Source organism: Phymastichus coffea, unplaced genomic scaffold (genome assembly GCF_024137745.1).
Source record: "Phymastichus coffea isolate CEN01 unplaced genomic scaffold, Cenicafe_Pcof_1.1 PCOF00002, whole genome shotgun sequence".
In the NCBI taxonomy this organism is placed as follows: Eukaryota; Metazoa; Arthropoda; class Insecta; order Hymenoptera; family Eulophidae; genus Phymastichus; species Phymastichus coffea.
The window spans coordinates 1064390-1088931 of record NW_026706813.1 but is presented as its reverse complement, the minus strand read 5'-3'; the positions used below and the strand labels follow the sequence as shown (position 1 = coordinate 1088931).

At 34.5% G+C, this 24542-nt stretch overlaps 1 protein-coding gene across 1 annotated transcript; it reads left to right on the top strand.

Annotated features, from left to right (window-relative positions):
- The first annotated feature begins 20385 nt into the window (after nt 1-20385).
- Nucleotides 20386-24254, top strand: LOC131663247 (zinc finger protein 892-like). Its single transcript, XM_058933542.1, has 3 exons — nt 20386-21080; nt 21929-22523; nt 23058-24254. Exons 1-3 carry the CDS (start codon nt 20913-20915, stop codon nt 23615-23617), a joined length of 1323 nt encoding a protein of 440 aa, XP_058789525.1. The 5' UTR covers nt 20386-20912; the 3' UTR covers nt 23618-24254.
- The last annotated feature ends 288 nt before the right edge of the window (nt 24255-24542 follow it).

Here is a 24542-nt window from a genome sequence, read left to right as displayed (position 1 = left end):
CATCATCGAGTTAATGAAACGCTTTCGTGAAACTAATTTGGTCCTTCATCCGAAGAAATGCAAAATTCTACGCCCGGAAATCGAATACCTCGGTCATGTAATCTCGAAAGACGGACTACTCCCGTGCAACGACAAACTGCGCGCAGTAAAAGCATTCCCGGTCCCGCGCACGCCAAAGAATGTTAAACAATGGCTCGGCCTGGCAGGATACTATAGACGATTTATAGAAAATTTTGCTAAAATCGCAAAACCACTTACTATTCTATTAAAGAAACGCCAGCCGTTCATTTGGGCGGAAGAGCAGCAAAAAGCTTTCGAGACACTACACGATAAATTATGTGAACCTCCGGTGCTCAGGCACCCGGATTTCGACAGAACATTTTTTCTTACCACTGACGCATTCAAAATCGGAATCGCAGGGTCGCTTTCTCAATTTGACGACCAAGAGCGAGAACACGCTGTAGCATACATCTCACGTACCCTCACACCTGCTGAAAGTAATTACCCCGCTATCCGACTCGAACTATTAGCAATATTATGGAGTATTTCGCAATTCAAATCTTATCTGTACGGCCGAAAATTCATCATCATTACTGACCATAGACCTTTGGTACATTTATATTCGATAAGTGACCCAAATTCACAAGCAACTCATCAGCGACTATTGTTACAAAATTTTAATTTCGAAGTCAGATATAAAAAAGGAGCGTCGAATGTCAATGTAGATGCGCTCTCTCGAAATCCTATACAGGAAGTCGAACAGCTCAATAAGCATTTACAAGCAACTAGGCAAGATCCGGTTCAAGCACTGGTCTTGACAGCTCAACTAGATGATGACACAAAAAGGCCAGGAAATACGCACGCCATGACCACGCGACGCGCAAGGGGGCGACAACCAAGTGCAAAATACTTGGAAACCATCAAGTCCCTCCTGCCGCGTCAGAAAAAGAATCCGCCTCCTCAGGAAGTAGACACGTCAGTAACGGAAACTGACACGAATATTAATTATCCTACAGTTACTGAAAACACGTACTGCTCCGAGGGCAATAAAATTGGTACACAATATAATACGCATAATCAAGACTTCAAAAATAAACCGGACTTACAACCAAAACAGGATATGACCTCTTTAAAAGACATGATGCTTGAAGTCTCAGTCAACTCCCCTACCGGACCCGTGACTTTACCCAATGAAAACATTATCTATTGTCGGGACGCACTATTTATGAGGCGAGACAATTACTTGTACTTCACTGACACCTTTGGTACCCCCCTGGATGAAGGTGCACTCAGTTTATTTAAACATGATAAACTACCACAAATGAGCAAATTACAATTAGCCGTTCCCACTATGATCAAAATAGGAAACAAGATGCATTTTATTATCCCAATCCGTCATGAAACTAGAGAGACTACCGAAAACATTAGAAATTATATAAAAAAGGAAATAAAAAATACCAGGCACTGAAGCAATTAGTAATAAATATAACTGAAAATAAAATTAAAACCGTCAGTATAGCCCAAAGTAAAAAAATTGAGCTCGTCGATTTCTTTGAAATTTTAAGAATGATAAAAAATACACTGGGACCTTCTGAAGTCAAGATTATAGTTTGTCAGGGACTTATAGTTTTCGCCCCTATCGAGCATCGTCAACAAATAATCGAAGAGGCCCACTGTTCAGCGATAGGTGGTCATAACGGTTGCAATAGAACTTACAAACGTATCAAGAACAAATACTACTGGGTACATCTGAAGGAAGATGTGCAAGAGTTCATTCAAAAATGCTTACCATGCCAATTGAGAAAATTAAATAGACATAATGTCAAACAAAAAATGATCATAACCGATACCCCGCCAGTTCCCTATTTTAAAGTCAGTATAGACGTAGTAGGCCCACAAGAACCTACCGAAACGGCAAACGTTTACTTTCTTACCTGCATGTGAACATTTACCAAATACGCCATAGCGGCACCCATGCCAGACCAAACAGCTACTACCCTGTTGAAAAAAATCGGTCAATATTTTTGCCCGATATTATTGGGCAAAAATATTGGTCAATAATTTGTTGCGAAATATTGCTCAACATTTTTGCCCAATAATATCGGGCGAAAATATCGGGCAAAAATATTGGGCAAAAATATCGGACAAAAATATCGGGCAAAAATATTGGGCAAAATTATCAGGCTAAAATATAGACGAATTTTGCTGTTTCTATGGACTATTGCATAAAAAAATAATTCAGTTTCGATTTGAAATATGCATTTATGAAACGTTGAATTCAACCATTCTTTATTAGTTTTTTGCATGCACATTACAATACCATTGTTAAAATCAGTATTATATTCTAATCATATTTACAGTTTTTTCCTTCAGTAAAATCGAACATTTTTAGCATTTACAATACATATTTACAATACATATCTTGAATATTATTCTTTTTTTCGCATATGAAAAGTGTATTTCCAATCGTAGTTGAGCAGTAGTAAATGGATCAATAAAAAATGGCTTGACTTACAATTCATTTTTTTAAACGTTACAAAAAAATTTTTTTAAGCGTCAGGTCAACCACATATCATTCTCAATAATGTAGCATATTTGGTAAAGCACACAGAAAGTCATTGTTTTCATTTGATACAAAAACACATATTTTAGTAATTTTTATAGTTTCAATTGCAATGACATTCTGCGATATGTCTATGATTCGTTTCATAGGAAACGAATTATCAATATTATCATATATAATATTCCCGACATTAATTGTTTTGCATAAAACATACTCGCTAGAAGTTTCTTCATCAAAAATCAAATCACGCAATTTGATGTACAATCCATCGATAGTCAACGCAAAAGAATTATCGGAGTGGATTCTCTTCCGTCTAGAGGTAGTGAACAAGCAACCATCTTTAACCATTTTACTGTATGTTCTGCTATATCTGGATAAATTTAGTACCCTTACCCACTTGTTCTTAGTTCTCAAATATGGTCCAAAATATCTAGAACTATCACCCGTGACTGAAAATGTAGCCTTCTTGTTATCCAAATAGTCAATATAAGCACGAAGTGGTGTAAACGGTTGCATTTGTAAATGTTGGCGAAGAATTATTTCACCTTGTCTCATGCTTATCGATCGACATAATTGAAATATCACGCCTTTTGCTGCATGAATTTTTCTTATCAAGCGACCATTACCGCTCTCGTAGCAATAACCATGGTGATTTTAGGAAGGTCCCCAATTGGCTGTACTTTTCGTGATGTGTTCAGATTGATGTGCGTTATATGTCATACCATGTTGTGTATAGAGAAATTCTATTTGTACATTAAATTGTAAAAATAATTGGTGTGCACGCTCCAGTTCATATTGACGTACATTATGCTTATAATTGATATAATACGCCTCTACGTACAGAGACCAATGCTTTACATAAACTCGCATATGAGGAAATCGTGACATAACTGGAATACTAAAGAACAGAATCCAATTGTGCCATTCACGCGCATTCCACGAATTTCTATCGCTTAATCCCCTAGATAAACGCGTGGCTTGATTAGGCGCTTTGATTTGTTTTAAAAGTCTATCAGCTATAGCAATATCTTCGCTCGACATAGAAAAAGGTAAGTTAGAAGTATCGAACCAATACCCGGCTAATTGTTTCCCGACGCCAATATCTCCGCAATGCATTGGATCCGGCACGAAACCTAATATTATGTCAAAATTTTCGAGATTGATAAGACATGAAGGTCTTTCAACGCCAAAAACGGGAGCATTATTATTCAAAGCTAATTGCATGTGTTGATACGTTTCCATCGGTGTTCTTCTGGGCGGAAGTTCGGCTAATGAAATATATTTGATACAACCACCTCTAACGGTTGGTACGTACACACCCGGGTGAAGACACCACGAACAGCCAAAATAGCCATTGTACTGCACAATGCCTTGCATCGGCGCCCGTGCACTAGCATCGACACAACAATATAACGTATGAATCTTCATTCGTTTAATTTCGTTATTAACTTTGAATTGAACACCGACGTTTGATAATCTGTTCATTATCGTTACGTAGGGTTGAAGAAAGACATTCAAGTCTGGCTTAGTTCTTCTGAAATATAAAGCCACCACCAATGGCTTTGTACTCTTATCATATGGTAATTCATTAATTTTCATTTGAATTGGCCATAAGGAATAGGTTGAGCTCTCAAAAGCATTTGCTCCATCAGTATTGAAAGTTGCAGTGACAAAATTTCGCCTTTAATCTGGCGGTAAAGATCGCACGAATTCTTTGTACTTGTAGCCATCAGTAAAGTCATCAATCGTATCATAATCCTGAAATCTTTTATCGATTACAGTATTAATATGATCCCAGTTTTGTAAAATTAAGTTGCTACAGTCATTTTCAATATCGAACACCGCAAAAAAATTTCGGTAACAAGGACTTTTCAAATTAATTATTTCGCCACACGCGTGACATAAAAGTTCTCGATCTGCCCTACTAAATTCGCCAACGTAAGTCTTACAAGCTTCATTTGGACAAAAAGCATAGTATTGGACGCCATTACTGGCATTAAAGAGCTTGTCCACAAGATATCTAGTTTCTGGTAAAAGTTTTGTTTGTAATGCGGCATTCATCATTTTGAACATATCGGCCATCGCAGATTGGCATAGTTCGTACTCCATACTAAATTTCAAACCTGCCATTAACAAATCTGCCTTGAATACAGTGATATTCAATGTCACTCCTTCATCCTTTTGTAATTCATTTTTCAATCTTCGAAATGGAACGTCTTCGTCAGAATCTTCGCTGACATCTTGATTGTCCCATTCTCGGTAGCTTCTGTCTTCTTCGTCGGAATTATCATCTTCAGTGCTCCGTCCGTCAGAAGAATCATCGCCAGATACATCCTGTACATAGAAAAAAATGTTATAGCAAAATAATAATTTTACTGAACTAAAAATAAAAGAAATAATGTCATTGATATTCAGTAATTTGATTCACACTTGTATAAAACTTGCTTTTGTATCTACTGTTTATTTTCGTAGAACATACTATACTGTGGGTAAGATTTGCGTAAGCTAGCGTGTGCAAAAAAAAAGAAAGAAAAAAGAAAAAAGTTTTTAGTGTTGAAATCAGTTACAATCGGGTAACTATATATTCCAAGCGTGTATTTTATGACGAATAGATGTGGTAGTCGTGCAAGTTTTAGAAAAACACTTCTTATTTTAGAAAAGTGCATCGACCATTGAATATTCACTGACAGCTGTTATATTTAATTTTTCTGTATGGTAAGTATTATTATTTATACTTAAACATGGATTTTTTATCTCAAACATAAAGAAATCTAAAAAAAACCTTCTTTTCTATGACCCAGAATCTCACTTTTTTTAATGCTATGACATCCGGAAATTTGATTTATAAAAATAGACTCCAAATTTTTGTTCCCAGCGCTTTTGTATTAGCTTCTGTCATAAAACCGATAATATTCTACATGAAAAATCACATTAAAAATGTATACCGCGACAATGAAAATAATTTTTAATAGCCGTCGGGGACTTCCCCTACGTTCACGAACACTTTCTATCTCTATTTATCAAAATAAAGAAGAGAAGAAAGAATAGAAGCCTTAGAAAAAATTGCCCTAGAGACTCCATAAAATATGTTTTTTTTTGGATTTAATAATAAATGTATCTGGAAAAAATATTAATTTATTATGATAATGAAGATAAAAAGGGGTGTTCGTCTCACGCGATATTTTTACCTAACGGAAGCAAGTACACGAAGTTCACAGGAGACGAGCACCTCATTTGTATATTGCGTTTATATATCGTATATTTCTTTTCGACACATCTTGCGCGAAAAAATAACTTTTCGTATGTGGCGTCAAAAAATTTAGTTAAAAAATTTGACATCACATTTATACCTGTTTATATTCGTTTGCAAGTTGCATTTAAATTTTGTAAATTGAAAGGAAAATTAAATGTGTCTTACGAGGCAAAAAAAAGGAATTTACAAAATGCTAATAATCATTAAGGAAAAAATACGATCGAACAGTTAAATGAAAAATATACAGTCAAATTCAGATGATATTTTGCAAAGATCAACGAGATTACCACATACTACACTATACTTTTCAAAAGGATTGAAAAAATAATTTTACTGTGTCTGATGATACGAAGTCAGGGGGATGCAGATCATCATGGTAATTTGATGATTCACTTGTAGATTCTGCTAATTGGATGCTGTCAGAACTAACTGTATCAACTGACTGTATTGATATTCGGCTTACTGAAGAATCAGTTTCGTCAAAAATTTCATCTACTGCGGATGATCCTGAAGAGCTGCTCTGTGTTCCATAATTGGTAACCTAAACATTGAAGGATATGTTAAAAAATGAGCAAAATGTGATATTTTCACTACGCTCGTATTCCGTGCACCTCGTGTTAGTGTTTGTATTCACGAGAAGTGAACGAAGGCCCTAAATTCAAATCCATTTTCTGTACCGTTATAAAACGAACTATCAAATGTGTTCCAAGTGGTCATACAAAACAATACTATTTTTAAACTAACAAAAATGTACATTTCAATTGTAGAATATAGTTATGCAAAAGGTAAACAAATTTTACGAGTAAGAAAAAATAGTTTTACGTGTGATAGCGTCTATCGGTGAATACTTACTTCTCGATATGATCGATCTTCATCTTCTTCTGTACTCGGGTCATAGTTATGACACACCTTTCGCATACGCCATTCGGTTGCTCTGTGGCGTTTCATACTTCATCAAATAATATCTCATAAGCTAATCGTTCTGTATAATTATTATTTTTTAAGTTTTACTGTACCTAGATGAAAAGAAAATTACTGTAGTGTTAAGAGATATAGAATCTATCCAATAAATAGCGTATAAATCTTCTCCGCAACCGTACTATCCATCGGCACTGCTTAATTAAAATTTGAATTGTGTAACCTGTAAATTAAAATTGGTTACACCTTGCATTAATTCTACTTCTCTATGCATTATGTTTTACATCGCACTAACATCTATTAAAATTCAGTGTGATTAGTAAATATAAGCTCTATAAAACACTAATAATAACAAACCTTATTTAGAACGGCAGATGACTTGAAGTAGACGAACGCATGAAAAGTCCGCTGACGGCGCTATTGTTATTGCTTGTCGAATCCTTGCACTTTCTTGTTTCCATGGAGACTGTTAGCCTAGAAAATCTTAGCCTCTTGCAAACAGATTTTTATTTTTCGAGGTAAAATATTTGGCTGATGTCAGCTATGCGGTTGTATTGATTCATATATTTTTGTCAGTTGAAAAATATTATGAGAAATTTACTTTTGTAATTACGTATAGATTCAATTAAAGGATGTCAGATAGTGTCGAGAAGAAATTGGAGGCCGTAATCCGCGTGTATGGCGATGAGAGTAACGCAGTGAAATTTATCGATCCTGCATTGATCAACGACTTTGAGACAGTCGAAACATTTGATTTTACGATCCCACACACTATTTACCAACTTCGAAATGGTAAAAAAATTGAAGTACCTGTCCAAGTTTTCCAAATATCAGGTTAAATTCTTTTTTGTTATCATTACAAACAACTTAATGACTTATTTGTATTTACACTGTATACTCGAATTAAATTTTTTTCTTCTATGCAAACTATCTGGTAGATGATCGAGAGAAACTTGAGAATCCATCAAAAAGAAGAGCCTTCGATAAAAAAAGAGCAAGCGATCTATGGTCCGACATTTTGGCAGCTAGAGAAAAAGCAGAGAAGAGCAAGAAAAATAAATCTGGCAAAAAGGCTGATAAGGTTGATGATGAATCGGTAAATATTGTGACTAAGGAAACATCTAAAGCTCAAGAATTAAAAGCTATCGAGAAGGTATTTATTATTTATAAAAGAACTTACATGTTAATTCTCTTTCAATTTTATTTATTGCACTTTTTTGAAGAAGAAATCAATGACAAAATTTTACGGAAGCTAATTAAGTAGCCGGCTACGAGTAATAATCCAAAGTGCTTCGCACGGCGGTAACACGGCACCCGTATATGAACCGTAATCGTCGAGGTCTCCGCGGAGATAAGGTGAAAAAAGACATATGGCACTGTAGTTTTCTCTCTCGGTATTTGGGTTGGCAGTACTTAATATCACCAATATACAGCTAACAATCTTTATGTAATTAATTCAAATTAATCATGTTAAAATGCTATAAACCAATTGTATATCAACTTTAAAAGAAACAGTTGATGAAAATCATTGGCTCATGCTGCAATTGCACTTCTAGTCACAAAAAAATCTTCTATCTATTATTACATAATGTAGCATTTACTATGATGCAAGAATTGTTGTACGAGTCGAGATAAATTATCGACCACCGAACATTAGTGCGTTCGTGAGACAAGAGCGAGAATACTGTAAATATCCGAGATCTTAATACATGTGATATAATCATATTTAATCATAGCTCTATAGTGACGATAATAAATACTGCTAACCCAAATTCTCAGAGAAAAAAATACTATGCGATATGTGTTTTTCACTCTATCTCAAAGTGTCTTTTTTCGACGACTGATTCGAGATGTCAGTTTTTCAAAATTCAATACGACGTATTACTCTTAGAAGTTGTTTTCTTTTTATTTCATTCGATTCGAGGTGTCTGATTGTTCCAATGAAGTTTTGAAAAATTTTAACAAATGAGTGATCGTTTTCGCATGTCAAAATAACCTGGAAATTACCAATTATATATACGTGTAATATTTTATAATTGTTTTTAGAAAGTGAAAGAAAATGCCAAGAAGTTTGCAAAAGAGATGAATGCTGCTATACTAGAAGAAAAACTGAAAAATCTGAGCGAGCAGAAATTCATTTACCAAGATGATAGCTCAGTTGTACAAGAACAACAAAAATTGATATACGACTTGTAGGCAAAACAAGATGCTACATTTGAGTTGCTTAAAGAGATGCAATCAAAACATGAAAAAGAAAATGAATCCTTGAAGCTAATCTCGCCAAAAGTCATGAATTGCTAAAAAAATCAAAGGAAATTAATCAAATGTACAGAGAGGGATCAAGTACCAATGAAGAACCTTTAGATTTAAATCTAGTGAAGCCTTCAGGTTCGAGTGTTGCTGATATTGGAGAAGGATTGAGCAAGAATAATAATTTTACCGGTCGACACAGTGTCGGTAACAAAATCGATATTTTTTTGAAAATTTATAAAATGTCAAATGAATTACTAATGAGATCCGAATATTTTTTAAAATCATTATAATATTTCTTCAAGCATTGAAGCCAACAATACAGAGTCTTGCCGAAATTGATAACTTCTCATGTGAGAGTGCTAATGAAATCGGAGGTAAATATCGCTTATATACAAATCTATTGAATATTTCTCCAACAGATATGTTTTTTAAAAATTATACTATATTTTTTTATTTTAAAGTTTCATTTGATTCACTACGAGCTCACAATTCTAGTGCAACACGCAAGAAAACATCTGATTTAATGGAGCCGAGTACTTCGAAATCATATAGCTTTCCAAACGTTGACAGCGAAATCATGGAGATATCTTCTTTTAGAAATCAAGAGCAAGAAAACATACTCATGAATCATGATGAATGTGGTTATAACGTGAAATTTCCTTAACTTCTAATAAATGACTATTTATTGCGAATTAATGATGTATATTCTTTGTTTTCTTTTAGGCCTTCTTGACAAATCAAGAAAACAATCTCTCCAAGATTTCTCTGGTAATTCCGACGATAATTACGTATTATGTTGACAATTTAGTTTTAATAAATTTCAAATTTAACCTATGTAATTATTGCAGAAAAAAATAGTTAACGTGAAGAAGAAGTAGAAAATAGTGATTCGGATAATTATTCTGCTAAGACTGGTAAACGATGAAAAAATAAGTTAATCATGGTTGATCTCATTTGATAATAATAGGCACAAATGGATAATAATACTGTATTTGAAAATTCTCAGGAGCCAAAAGAAAGAAGTACTATGGATCGTACATAGGTACTAAAAAGTATAAGGACATGCACAGCTCTTCTGAATCTGATTCAGAAAGCGAAGGAAAAGGTAAAAAAAAAGGGAAAAAAAATTTACTAGGAGCAGTGACGATGAGTATCTGTCGGATAATTTATTTAATCCTGAAGGCCTGGAAAATTACAAAGCTTGGATAGATACGACAGGGAAACAAGAAGTAAGCTTATCGTTTTATGCATTGAATTAATTACTTCATTGTGATTGTTACTTCGATAGCTGTATTATTATCTCTTTTTTCATTAATAGAAACACATGTTTCATTTGAAGCATGGCATTTCAATAAAGTATAAACATTGGGATGAATTGAAGAAAACTATGAGAATGAAAGAGTTCATGCGTATTTTAATCCACGCTATTTTTAAAGAGCATGAATTACTTGCAAAAGTATTCTCTTTGGCCATATGTAAAGCAGAAAGAGTTCCAGGAATAGTTCGCTCAGAATTTACGCGAGAAGAAAAAGCTGCTATAAGAAGTAAATGACACCGTTAATTGTACATATTCTAATCACTCTGTGAATAATAAGCAACGATGAAACAATTCATTTTTTTCTAGAAACCTTTTTCCTCCAAGTAGATAAGTATATGAAAAATAAGAAGGAAGCTAAAATGTACAAGAATCACTGGAAAACATACATAAGTGACCACATTAATGCTTTGCTTCAAAGAGAGAAGAGTATGCGTAAGTATACGCAATGACCCTTTGAAAATATCACTGTATCTCGCAATAAAAAATGAACCTCTTTCCAGATGCAAAAGTATTGAAAGCTCGGAAAGCTAAAAAAGCCAGACAACAAGAATCCAGCGTTTCCTCGTCAGATGAAGCTTAGCCAGTCATCATGTTATGAAGAGTCGATTCACAGTTAATCGCAGAAAGTTATTGCAGTATTTCTTCACTTATTTTGTGATTTACTTTACTTATTATTTGTGTTACATTCAAATGCTTACCTTATATTTCTATATATTGATTTTCAATTATCATTAAGAGTTTTTCAAAATGAGCATATTAACTGCTCAAATGTAGAACGATTTGATTAATTTTTTCTTTACAAATTTTATTGATATTCATTCTAACTAACAAGTGACTTTTATGAAATAGTCCTATGTCATAGTAATTACTATGGTAGAGGAACTACGTAAAGTATAAATAAAAGTCACGTGTAGTTCAAATACTGTTATTCAACAAATGATACCATAATTTTATTGTCGTCGTATTTAGATCTAGTAAAAATTAAAGTATGAAATTATAATTCTTTTATTAACGTATAAAAACTAAAAATGGAATGTATCATAAATTCTATAAATATTTAATTGTACTGGAGAATAATTCTGTAAATCTAAATTGAGTATAACGCACCTTTTAACGATAAGATTACGATGTACGTGATATAAAATAATAAAGAATGTTACGAATCAACGTGTAATAATTGCAAATTTCAATTCCAAAATCAATTATGTTTAAACAAATTTTATTCCAGAAGAAAATAAAAAAGATGATATATTTGCCCAATATTTTTGCCCGATATTTTTGTTCGATATTTTTGCCCGATACTTTTGCCCGATATTTTCGCCCGATATTATTAGGCAAAAATATTGAGCAATATTTTGCAACAAATTATTGACCAATATTTTTGCCCAATAATATCGGGCAAAAATATTGACCGATTTTTTTCAACAGGGTACTGTAGCTGATAACCTTATTAAAAAACTAATATATACCTTTGGAGCACCTAACGTCATAGTAAGTGACAGAGGCACTAACTTCACTTCAAAATTAATGAAACGTATTGTAGCTCGCTTCAAAATTAAGCATATTACTACAACGGCTTATCACCCGCAGGCTAACAATGTTGAACGAATTCATTTATCATTCATTGAGTATTTAAAAATGTTCACTTCCAAGACCAAAAATTGGGACTAGTATGTCGAACTTGCTATATTTAATTATAATACAAGCTGGCACAGCAGCCACCAGTTCTCGCCATGGGAACTGCTGTTCGCTCGCAAGCCACGCCTACCAAACGCAGAGCCCCTACTAGAGCAAGATTTACTACCTACCTACGAAGGCTACGTGAAAAACTTGTTCAAACAGTTACATAATATACATGAAATAGCTAGAGAAAAATTAATAACATATAAAGAAAAAACCAAAATGCAATATGATAAAAAAACAAATCCTAGCAAATTCAAAGTCGGTCAATGGGTTTTTCTAAAAAGCGGCCCAAAGCCTCATAAACTCACAGGCAGTCACTTTGCCGGTCCCTACTTGATCCTGGAAGTGGGAGAAAAAGAAAATATTAAAATAAAAATAAACGAAAAAGAAACTCGAATGGTCCACGCCAATCGTTTAAAAAAATCGTACATCGAAACAAGTAGTAATTGAAAAATTATGTTTCAGATGAAAGCAGTAATTCTCAGCATCTTTGTCCAACAATACTTCAAAATAGTCGCTCCTTTCATAGCCTATGATTGTTTTTAACGTTTTACTAACTTCACTACCTTCTCTCTTGTAGATATTGCTGAAATACATTCCTAATCCGATAATCAATTCTACTGTAACTGAAATATCCCTCCTCCAACTTAATGATTTTGCAACTGTAAAAGTTCGTTATTGCAAAATAGAGGTCAAACGATCAGCCAAGACATGCGGCGCGCTCTCTCACGAATGGTCCCCCCCTTTTCCCGAAATAGAATATATTAAGGAAGTAACACGAGAAGAATGCGTTAAAATGCACTCTTATCGAATAATGACGATCGGCGATAATCTAGTACAAAACTTAATTATAAATCAAACAACTGTTCACCCGATAGAATTGGCAGCATACATTGCCCCAGACGGCACTTGCACTAACGCAGGAAGTTTCTCCGACCCTTACGGTACATTCAGCCGTAAGCACGTTACCGGCTATGTTAAAGTATCACTCGAAGAAATATTTAACTCTGTAACACTGGAAACAAATAAAATAAAACTCGAGTCCGGAACTTCTTGTCAATTTACTGAAGAACGTTGTATTGATAGCATATTCGGATACGCATTCTGGGACAGAACCGAGTCTCAGGCGTGCCAAGCCAGCAAGTATACTAATATATATTCAGGACCCGTCACTAAAGTAACAAAGATCGGCAATGAACGAAGACCACTTTATGTATTAGATTCTGAGGATATATCTTTTGCTTTCAAAGACCTCGGTAGAATGATACAGTGCGGTTTTGAAATTATTAAAACAGAACACCCGAGATTATTCATATTAGAAAATCGGCTCGGTGAATATTTCATTTCTAACAGAGTTAAAAATATGCACGATCTAGATCTTTTCACTTATGTAAATTCAAAAATATTATTTGTTGAAAAACATATCAAAAATCATTTGCAAAAATTATACCATGACGTACTACTACAGCAATGCGAATTAGAAAGAAAATTTATTACGAATGCATTAAATATTGCCACTTTATCGCCGGACCTTTTAGCATATTATGTACTGAGAGAGCCCGGATATATGGCCATGATGGCGGGTGAAGTAGTACACATTATCAAGTGCGTACCTGCAGAAGTCAAAGCTAGTAAGGCCGAAACGTGCTACCAAGAATTACCGGTCACGCGCGGTGATACTCCGATGTTTATCACACCTCGTACGCATATAATAAAACAATACGGAACCAAAACTGCTTGCGATACTAAAATGTCGGTGATGTATAAGTTCGGTGACTCAAGGGTAAAAGTTATTCCGGATGTCACTAGTCAAGAAACCCCGCACATAATCAAACCTCAGGCCAAGCAAAATTGAGAATATAATAGCCCCATAAACACGGCAACAAGCGGAATTTACACATATAACGACATCGAACACCTTCGTACGTTTATAATGTTCCCTACAGAACGGAAAGCGGTCCTTAATCAAATCGCGCTCGGCTTCGCTGGAAAATCCAATCTAGCCCCGGGAATATCCATATCTAAACTACTTGACGAAGATACTCTGAATCGTATTGCGAATTCCACGTGGGAATGAGCTTTAGAGCAACTAAATTTGTCCTTGATACCATTATACATGGTTATGCCCTTCATTCCCTCTATAGCTTTAGCATACACCTACTTGGCGCATTCTGGAATTCTTTGACTAACTTGCTACTTTACCTATCTAGGAAACCTGAAAGAGAAACAAACCCAGACAAGCTAAACAAGGAAGCCCCGCCGGCAATACAGCCCAAAGAGCAAACTACTGTCTTTAAAATCGAACGTGACGATCAACATGGATCACAGAGCCAAAAGAAAATTACTCGAAGACTTACTAATAGAAAAAAAGAGACTAAGTGTATCAACACAATTGCAAGAAGAAACCGCAATGGAATTCGGACACAGAATAAATACTTATTTACAAAAATACATTGGCATGGGAAAGGCCGCGCAAATGTTCTTATTTGAATTTACAGAAGACGAAACTCAGAGAGAAAAATTAGCTATTTACATTTTTATTAAGGGCCTCAAACATGAAATCAGACGTTACATTTGCCCTTTTACTTTTTACAACAAATTACAAAACGCACGCTTACACGCCGTACAAATAGAAAAAAATTTAATAGATATCAATCGCATCAAAAGAAATTCGATCCGCCCCATAGCAGAGTCTTTTAGAAAATAACAACACTGAACATTACACAAAAAAAACAACTGTTTTGCATTATTTTCTTTTTTAGGATACTGACAAGTAACTACAAGACATTGCAGTAGCCACCAGCTGCTAAACACCGAAAGACCTCACCTGTTACCAATTTCCTTCCGTAAAATCCCACAAAAATGTACAAAAATAACACTGATGAACTACCCCCCCCCCCCCTCCGCCCCAACAAAGTACCTCACACTGAAAACACATTGCATAACAAATCAAAATTAATGGAAGCAGAAGTTACTTATTATGTAAATAGTAACTTTTTACCTACTTGCACAAGTTGTCATCACACCCTACCCATACAACAACAATTATCATATAACCTTGTCTATGTCAAAATCATCGGCCCTCACAAACCACCATACGCCATACGATGTATTAAATGCACAGACTGCATACATCATGTCGTTCTACACTATCCCAACCTCGAGTTACCTATAGACTCAATTCCTAAAACACCCGGCATTAACAGCCTTTTACCTTTCCGACAAAAAACATCCGCTCTTTAAAACAATTTCATGAACACTACTCTAACTGCTTACACATAGTCATGAAATATATAGCAGAGATAAGAGATATCCTTGAGAAACACACTAACCAAAACACCCCTACACAAACACATTACACCGCTAGTCATCATCGCGACATCCAAGATAAAAATACAGTGCTCAGCGAGCTACTCAAACCCAGTACCACTTACCCTTCTGACTCGTCGCCACGAGTAGCACCGCTCCTGCTCCGGAGAAACTATAACACCTCCCCAACGATACTAATAAACATCCTTGACCAAATAGACAATTGGGAATGGATTGAGCTTTTTAACAAAATCACTGTCAACGCTAGACAAAAATTTTAAAAGAAAATAAAAAAAAACAACTCTTCCAGCTAACACCAGCAAAATGTCCCTACCCAGAGTACTTTTCATCAGTCTACTAACTACCGTTATATGCCAAAACCAGCCAACTACAAAGCAATATGATAGTCAGCCTGGAATCGCTTTTGAAAAAGGACCTACCATACGATTTATTCAAGAAAAATGGAATATTATCACCGCTCTCGACATCAACTCAGTGCTTAACTCTCATTACAATTTCCGCCAAACACTGGAAAAAATATCTTGCAACACAATCGAGATCAACGATTTCATCAAAAGTTTTATATACACAGCCTACGAAGAAACAAAAAAACTCCAACACATCAACGAAGCAGTCAACATCTCTCTTAACGCGTACGCTTTTGACACACCCAAAGTGGGCGCGATGTCCTAGCATCGCCAGACAGCCTCTTACTCGTACATGCCGATAAGGCCCTTGAAGATGTTTTGTATATGCGCGAGAGTAATTTGACCGAACAAATGGACGAGTATGACTTATCTTATATTACCGAAAATAATTTACGATCAGAAACAAATCTCTTGCTTTTTAGAAATTCTCGCGCAGACTTCATTACTAGCGCAATGAGCCCAGTATATAATTCTACGCACATTAGCCTTATTTTAGCCGAAATTAACGACATTTTACATAAGTTTATTTACATATCAACTGAAGTACGTCAACTCCTGCAAAACAAACAATTTTCTTTCAATCCGCAATTTTTGCTAAACGCGATAAAAACTATCAAGGCAATTACTAATTCAAAGTTGCCAGTACATACAGGGTGGCCCATTTTAAATGATCCACTCAGATATCTAGATTGGAGTGAGTTTTATCGAAAAAAGTTTCAGACAAAAGTTACTCAACTTTGAGGGGGCCATGTTTCTATGACCTTGGATTTACCCTTGGAGGTCATGTTCAAGGTCATTTCAAGGTCAACTTTGTTTTTTTAAATAGGAACCCCCATTTTTGACCCCGGATTCGGAAAGAGCGGGAAATTTTACGTCCAAAACGGTATTTTTAAATTTTTTTTCATGGCCTTGAGAAGGTCGATTTAAGGTCAAATGCTTGAAAAACTGCATAAAAGCGTTTTTTTAATTTTTAAGATATCGAAAAATGACCTCTACAAAATTTGTTCAGAACAGAGTGGGCCACCCAATGCACCAAAAACCTTTGACCTTTAACCTCATTTTGAAGGTCATTTCATGTCGAAGTGTTTTTTGTAATGGAAATCCCTCTTTTTAACCCCGGATACGCACATAGCGCGAAATCCGACGTTTGGATAAGGTATTGTGTTGAGTTTCGCGCTATGTGCGAATCCGGGGTCAAAAAGAGGGGTTTCCATTACAAAAAACACTTCGACCTTGAAATGACCTTCAAAATGAGGTTAAAGGTCAAAGGTTTTTGGTGCATTGGGTGGCCCACTCTATTCTGAACAAATTTTGTAGAGGTCATTTTTCGATATCTTAAAAATTAAAAAAACGCTTTTAGGCAGTTTTTCAAGCATTTGACCTTAAATCGACCTTCTCTAGGCCATGAAAAAAAATTTAAAAATACCGTTTTGGACGTAAAATTTCCCGCTCTTTCCGAATCCGGGGTCAAAAATGGGGGTTCCTATTTAAAAAAACAAAGTTGACCTTGAAATGACCTTGAACATGACCTCCAAGGTCAAATCCAAGGTCATAGAAACATGGCCCCCTCAAAGTTGAGTAACTTTTGTCTGAAACTTTTTTCGATAAAACTCACTCCAATCTAGATATCTAAGTGGATCACTTAAAATGGGCCACCCTGTATGTCAAAAATCAATATCATAACACTACAACAAATTGTAGAAGTTAACGTAGTCTACTTTCGTAAGAACATCATTGTCGAAGTAATTTTTCCCCTTGTCGCAAGCAGCAATACACAGAGTTTCAAATTATATTCACTACCAGTATTTCAGTATCCTAACAAAACTAACCGAATCGCTAAGTTCATTAGACCACAAAGTGATTACCTGACTGTGACAGAGGGAGAAACTACCCATACCTTTGTAAGCAAGAATTTAATTGATAACGAGTGTAAACGTATTTTTTCCTTCTATCTGTGCCCACGCCCGACTATACGTAAGCCAAACAATAATTCCTGCGAGTTTGATCTATTAACATCACCGAAAGAGTCAAATCGTGTATTTTGCCAACTTGAAACTAACTCAGAAACTGACTACTATCTTATACCGACGTTACAAAATAATGTTTTGCTATACTCAGTGACTCTCAATACTTCCTTTGATATTAATTGTAACAGCGTAGTACAACCCTTCCCTTTCAATGACACAGGATTAATACAGATTCCCCAGCTGTGCGAACTTAGAACAAACCACCATATTTATTTAGGGGTGAAGAAAAAACTAAAGGCGGAAAATTTTGTAATTCCGAAAATCTCTCTGATAACTACAAACAAAATAGTAATAAAAAGCCCAAAAACAAATAATAATCAGAACAGATACGAACACTCGGACCGAGCGAAGTTATTGCACGCATATTTAGCGTTAGGTGTAGCCATTGTAATCGTTATCGCATCCGTAATCGCAGTAAGTTGCATACTCTGCGCATATAGAGTATGCAGTGACAAAGACCGCAGGTTCGAAAATGTACCAATGCAAGAACTGAATCAACCCTTAACTCCTCAAAAAAGAATGATCTGCAAATCTGCACAGACATTACTTGATGGAAAATATTTTAGGCTACCAATCAACTACGACACTTCTCACTCCCCACCCGTGACCGTGCAAGCAGTCCCACTCCAAGAATTCGAAACAACAGACCCTCCTCCAACTCTTCCCATTTTCTAATAAAAAAAAAAGAAAGGGGTATAAAAACGTTAACATACCCCCCTGTCATGTCAGACACTCCATAAACCGATGAAACTTACGGCAACTACTACACTTGGTCCGCCACGCAAGAAGGCCAAGGATCCTGGACGACGGAACAGATATTAAACAACCGGACGTCGGCAGCAACAATGGAACGACTATTTACAAGATGGGAGAACCGGGAGGCCCAGACGAGCATACAGCATCCTGAGCTGCCGCTATTGGACGACGATGGAGGCTGGGACCACCACGAGCTGACGCAGTATATTTTCCAGGAGGTTCATCACGGACACCTGCACCTAAGATTCCTCTTCGAGGAAACCTATGGAGAAGAGGGGTTCGGACGAGCCCGTTTCTATCCATGCCATGTGTGCGGGCAAGACACCGCACATTGACAGGGGTGTTTCTTCTGCCGAGCACGCGTTGCAGCCGCTTCTAAGGCTCAACAACTAGCCATGGAGGCCGAATGTGTCCGCCTGGAGCATTTTATGCTCAGTAATGCTCCTTGTGCCAGATGTATTGGCAAGGAGGTTTTATGTAGGTTCCAGAAGAGTTTGCAGGTTCATCGTTTGGAATTGCTATTATCCTATCCCAAGTCCTTCCTATTCTTAGAATAATTAAATAATAATAATAATAACAACACAAAAAAAACCACAAAAAACACACAAAAATACATATAATAAGATATAAAAATATACATACAACAAAACACAAAAATATATTTAACGAAACAATACAAATATGTAGTCGCAGTAGCGCTCGGAGAGCGCTAGTCCCTTGCTTTATCAGCAAAGGACTCCGAGGGGTGGGCACGTCACGTCGATACAAAGAATAAGTACGTGACGAATTATGATAAGTAAATAACGGGTTATGGTAACAAACCGGGTATCGGTAATTTAATTTCCTATTATATTATATTATATTTAATTCCTATTATATAGGGAACATTTGTAAATCTATCTAGCGAGATAGATTAGTCTAAGCACGTCTTCATAATATTACCGCGAATATTACTCACCACATATTAATTCGGCGAAAATACAGGAAGGGGCACATCAGCCTACGGTATAAAAAGGCTGGATCGGGATCCGCAAAACACAGTACAGTTCAGCAGTTTGGCAGTTCAGAGCAATTCAGTTCGCACTGCATACGTTTCGCGCAGTACTAATTGAGTTATTTTTTAAGTCTAACTATCCGGCTACTCAGAACCGGAATTATACTCTGTTAAGCATTATAAAAATTGTCTTTAAACAATAAATCGTAAATCAAGCGCAAACACCTCAGACTGTTCGTAAAAACCTCTTCTAAAATCCAATCCTAATAAGGTAAGAAACTAAGTTATCTACTTAAACGCGCTACATATAATAAAGGCGCTATCGCTTTAACCAACCTCTGCTTAACTCCTGACTAAGATCCAACTTTTACCAACGCGACAGTATTTGTATACATTATTACGTCTAGCAGTAACATCTCCCCTAGACATAACATCTTTTTTTCTGTTTGTTATTTAATTTCTTTTTTAATCTTTGTTTTGCTTCTTTGTTCAAGTTTGTAATTTTCTTTTATATTTTTTTTATTTGTTATTTAATAAATTGTTGGTATTGGAAGTTGTAATTGAGTTTCGATTTACTTCTTTTTCTCATTCTAAATTCTTATGCACGAACGTCACAATTTGCATACCCAACAGGTTGCTCAATTGCCTATGCATTTTGTCTTCTGAATTACCGCGTAGATAATTTAGTAAACAGAGTCGCAGGGAAACATTTATTGTAAAAACGATTTTCTCTTTACACAATATAAGTTTGTCTTTTGAGGGAGAATAATCTCATTTTCAGCACTGCTTGCCGGTAAATTAGGTTCGCAGAAGATAACCGCAAAGGGCGCCACTGATACTAAGCTTCTTCGTTAAACTGTTCTTTCAAACAATCCAAACTTTTACACTCGGATTTACCAAAGCCAAAAAGTTCTTGTTCTGCACTGAGAACAGTACAGTTGATTTCCACTAGAACTCCATTGAATCCAAGCTTTCCATGCTAAACCAAAGTAAAAAAGATTCCTAAATTCTTTTATTAGATAGTGCTTGAGTGCTACGCCATATTTGTGATGCGCGTCGTTAACAATCGACGCGTATTCCTTATCGAGCTCGATATTTTTAACGTTTCAGCATAAGTTCGTTCAATAGTAATTACGTAGATTATGTGCGAGTAAGATTTCGTTTTGAGCGACTAAGTCTAGTGTACAAAAGTGTTACGACGTCATCGCTGTCAGTGCTGTTTTAATCTACTAGACAAACATTTAGCAGTTTTAATTTATCTAAAAGTGCGGATAATTGGCAATTGCCTTTGGTCTTTAAATTAATGAATTGTCTACATTTTTCTGGCTAAGCGACTTTTACTCTTTCCTTCAATTCCCAATTCTATATATTCAGTTATCACGTAATCCCAAACTGGATCTCAAAGGAGGTATGAAAACTTATGTGCGTAGGAAGAAGGGCGATAGCCCTAGTAATGTTATTTTACATCTGAATGAACTCTGTCGACTATGTCTGGCTAAAGATGAGGAAATGGTACCGATATATGATGAAGAAACAATCCCACTTCCACTCAGAATTATGGCTTGTCTTAATCTCGAGGTAAATCTTTTGAAGATTTTAATGTTTGATTAAGGCTGTTATTTTATTACTATTGTTATTTTATCATTAAAAAAAGTATGCTTTTATCATCAAAGAAAGGATACAATCATCTAGGATTTTATTTATACTACATTTTGATTTTCTGAAATTGATTTGCTGTATCTTGTGAATTTAGTTAATCTTCTCATATTTAATAGATACTGTTAGTAGTTTCAATAATGTATAACATTTTTAAATGATAGAAAACATGTCTAATTCTGCATATTCCTTTTGTCTTTGTAGATAAACCTTATTTGATTTTCAAATATAGTTAAATTAATTACATAGATATTCATTAAAAATTTTGCACTATGAAACATGTAAATCGTATGAACTACATATAATGAAACATTATTGTAACTGTGCAAAATATTTTGTTTAATTTATCTATATTTATGTACCTATATTTTATAATTTTAATTGTAATGTTATTGCCCATGCAGTAGCTTATAAAATAAAATATTTAAATGTCTGAAACATATTGTTTTAATAAAGTCAAAGCTCTGATCTTGGAGTATGAAATTAATAAAAATAACATATATACGTAAGATAAATTCAATATTTGCCCGTACTAGATTATATTATAAAATATGTGAAATAAAATTTGTAAAATTTAATTTTATCTTGGCCATGTTTTAAAAATAGTATTTATGTATCACACTTTGTGATAACTTTATTGAAAAATAAATGTGTGCTATTTTTGTTAAATTTTATTTCATACATAAAAAATTATTAAATTTTATATAATGTTTACTATAACCACAAATATTATTCAGGACTCAAGTTTTTATAATATAAAATTTTTTTAGGTATATGAAGAAGATGGTCTTCCAAATATGATATGTCATCCTTGTAAATACCAACTTGAAAAATCTTATCAATTTAAAAAGAAATGTGAAACAGCAGATATAAAATTACGCAAACATGTGAAACTTATTCATCAATTGACTGGTCCTGAAGATAATGATTCAATAAGTCAAGATTCTCGATCTGAAAATGAGCAGCTACAATCTAACAGTGGAAAATCAAGAAGAGTTAAACAATTACTTGCTGATTTGGTATCAACAAAAATAGACACAGCTGACAGTCAAACAGTAGGAGATCCAATTGAAGTAACAGAAGAAGAGTTGGTTGGTGGTTATATACTAGGAGTAGGTGCTGAAAATGCTGATATGGAAGATAATTTTTCAGAAGATCCAGAGAATATTACCTTGGTTCCAACTGAAGAACGATCTGCTAAAGCACGTTGTACAATAAGAGGATCAAGGATTAAGCAAGAGCAAGAATCTGATGAAGAACCTGATGAAATTCAAAGAGAATTAATTAGCTCTGATAATCAAAAAGTATACAGAGTAGATGTCTTGAATCAAAGTTCATCTGAGTTACAACAGCATTCAGCTATTGGTGAGAAATTTTATTTACCAAATGATTTTAATATTGGTTTTAGTTGTAATTACCTTTTTTATTAAATTTACATTTTCAATAGTTTTTCAAATTCAAAATTTATTTAAATTTGGGTTTTTCTATATTTCTAAGAATGTTGTTTGAAAGTAATCTTTCATATAATTAAAAAGAAAAGTTTACTTCAATAATGAGTGATCAGTATCTGCATGTTCTAATAGCTAGATAAATCATATATAATATATTACATTATTAACAAATCTTTCATCTACCCAGACTTTATTTTTTAACCTACTCAATATATTATTATTTTAAATGTCAGTAATTCTTACAGTTTGTCTAATAACATCCTAATACATAAAATGGAAAATGTTATTCAGCAATATAAATCATCATTATCATAATAATTTTTCTGTAGTTTTAATTTGAAAGTTATTTTATTACCATAGAATCAAATTAATTTATAAAAGTTAATATTTATAAATTACAAAATATTAAAATCAATGGACTGATGTAACATCAAAATATTAATTCCAGTGGAAACCAGTGAAGAGCTTAAAGTATTTCAATGTGATAAATGTCCAAAGGCCTTTACAAGACGAATCATGCTAAAGAGTCATCAATCAGTACACAGTACACAGAGAGGCTTCACGTGTCAAGCTTGCGAGAAATGGTTCCCAACACGATCAGCTTTGGTACGTCATGAACGGACCCACACTGGTGAAAAACCATTTGGATGTAATATATGTCATCGGGCTTTTGCCCAAAAAGAAATTCTTTTACGTCACTTAATGACTCATTCTGGACAAAAACCTTTTCAATGCCAACATTGTGAAAAAAGTTTCACACAACGTGAAGCACTAAAAGTACATATGCGCCGACATCAAAAGCTCGACCCTAACGACATTAAGTTACATCACTGCCAGTTGTGCCCTAAAGCATTTTGTCATGCTTCTGGATTGAGTAGGCATCTTGTGACACACACTGGCAGAACTTATAAATGTGTTGAATGTGAAAAATCTTTCACTGATAAAAGTTCACTTCTACGTCATAGTCGCATTCATGCGCCTAAACCAATTATAACTAATAAAGTTTAATCTTTTGTTTCCCAAGTAAAATGAAAAATCTCATTTAATCATATTCAATGGCTTATTAATTAGTACTATCTTCTTTTTCAATAAAAAAATATATTTTAAAATATTGTTCATATTTATTTATTCTTAATGTTCATTTTTTATTGTCAACTTTCAGGGCATTTTCTTGTTTAGCAGTTGTAAAGAGGGTTCCACACAGTGGAAAAAGTATTTAATCAGTCCTAATTGCTCATGATGCTCTCATTTTGAAGAACTAAAAGAAATAAATGTGGAAATAATTCTTTCACAGTATAAAGTTTTTAAAAATCTTTTGCCAAATTAATTACATATTTTTGTTTGTTTATAAAAAATTATAATATCGAAAGTTATGAAAAGAGTAACTTCAACCAACAACTTATATAAATTTTCGTAAATAAAATTTTTTTAAATATTACTCTACTTGTTAATGTTCCAAGAATGCATGTATCAACTTTGAAATTTTAATTTGCCAGACCAGCATACAGGAATTTATTCCTCTGCTGGGAATGTGTAATGTATTGTGTAACGTATTGTAAAATTTGCTTAAGTTGATTGTGCAGTATTCTGGTTAATAAATAAACAATAAATAAATAAATATTGATTGGAAAAAATTATAGAAGCAATTTAGAGAAACATTGTCATGCCAAGCCATCGATGTTTAACCACGACTTTTTGAAAAACCACTGTTACCAATTTTTTTCATGTATTAATTGATTCAAAATTGAATAAACTTAATCTCTTCAAAGTTTTGTGATTTTCTAAAAAAGCGTTTTATCGTAATCGATATTTTTAATAACATTCTCAAAATGAATGGAATATACTTAATATGTTACAACTATGTAAAGGGAGAGGATATCACAAGTATAATATGTACCATATACGAAAAGAATCTGGAACCGTGGAAAGGATG

Coding starts and splice junctions, on each gene's coding strand:
- LOC131663247 (XM_058933542.1), top strand. CDS start 20,913: ATGAAAACTTATGTGCGTAGGAAGAAGGGCGATAGCCCTAGTAATGTT. Junction 21,081..21,928: donor TGGCTTGTCTTAATCTCGAG/GTAAATCTTTTG, acceptor AAATTTTTTTAG/GTATATGAAGAAGATGGTCT. Junction 22,524..23,057: donor ACAACAGCATTCAGCTATTG/GTGAGAAATTTT, acceptor TATTAATTCCAG/TGGAAACCAGTGAAGAGCTT.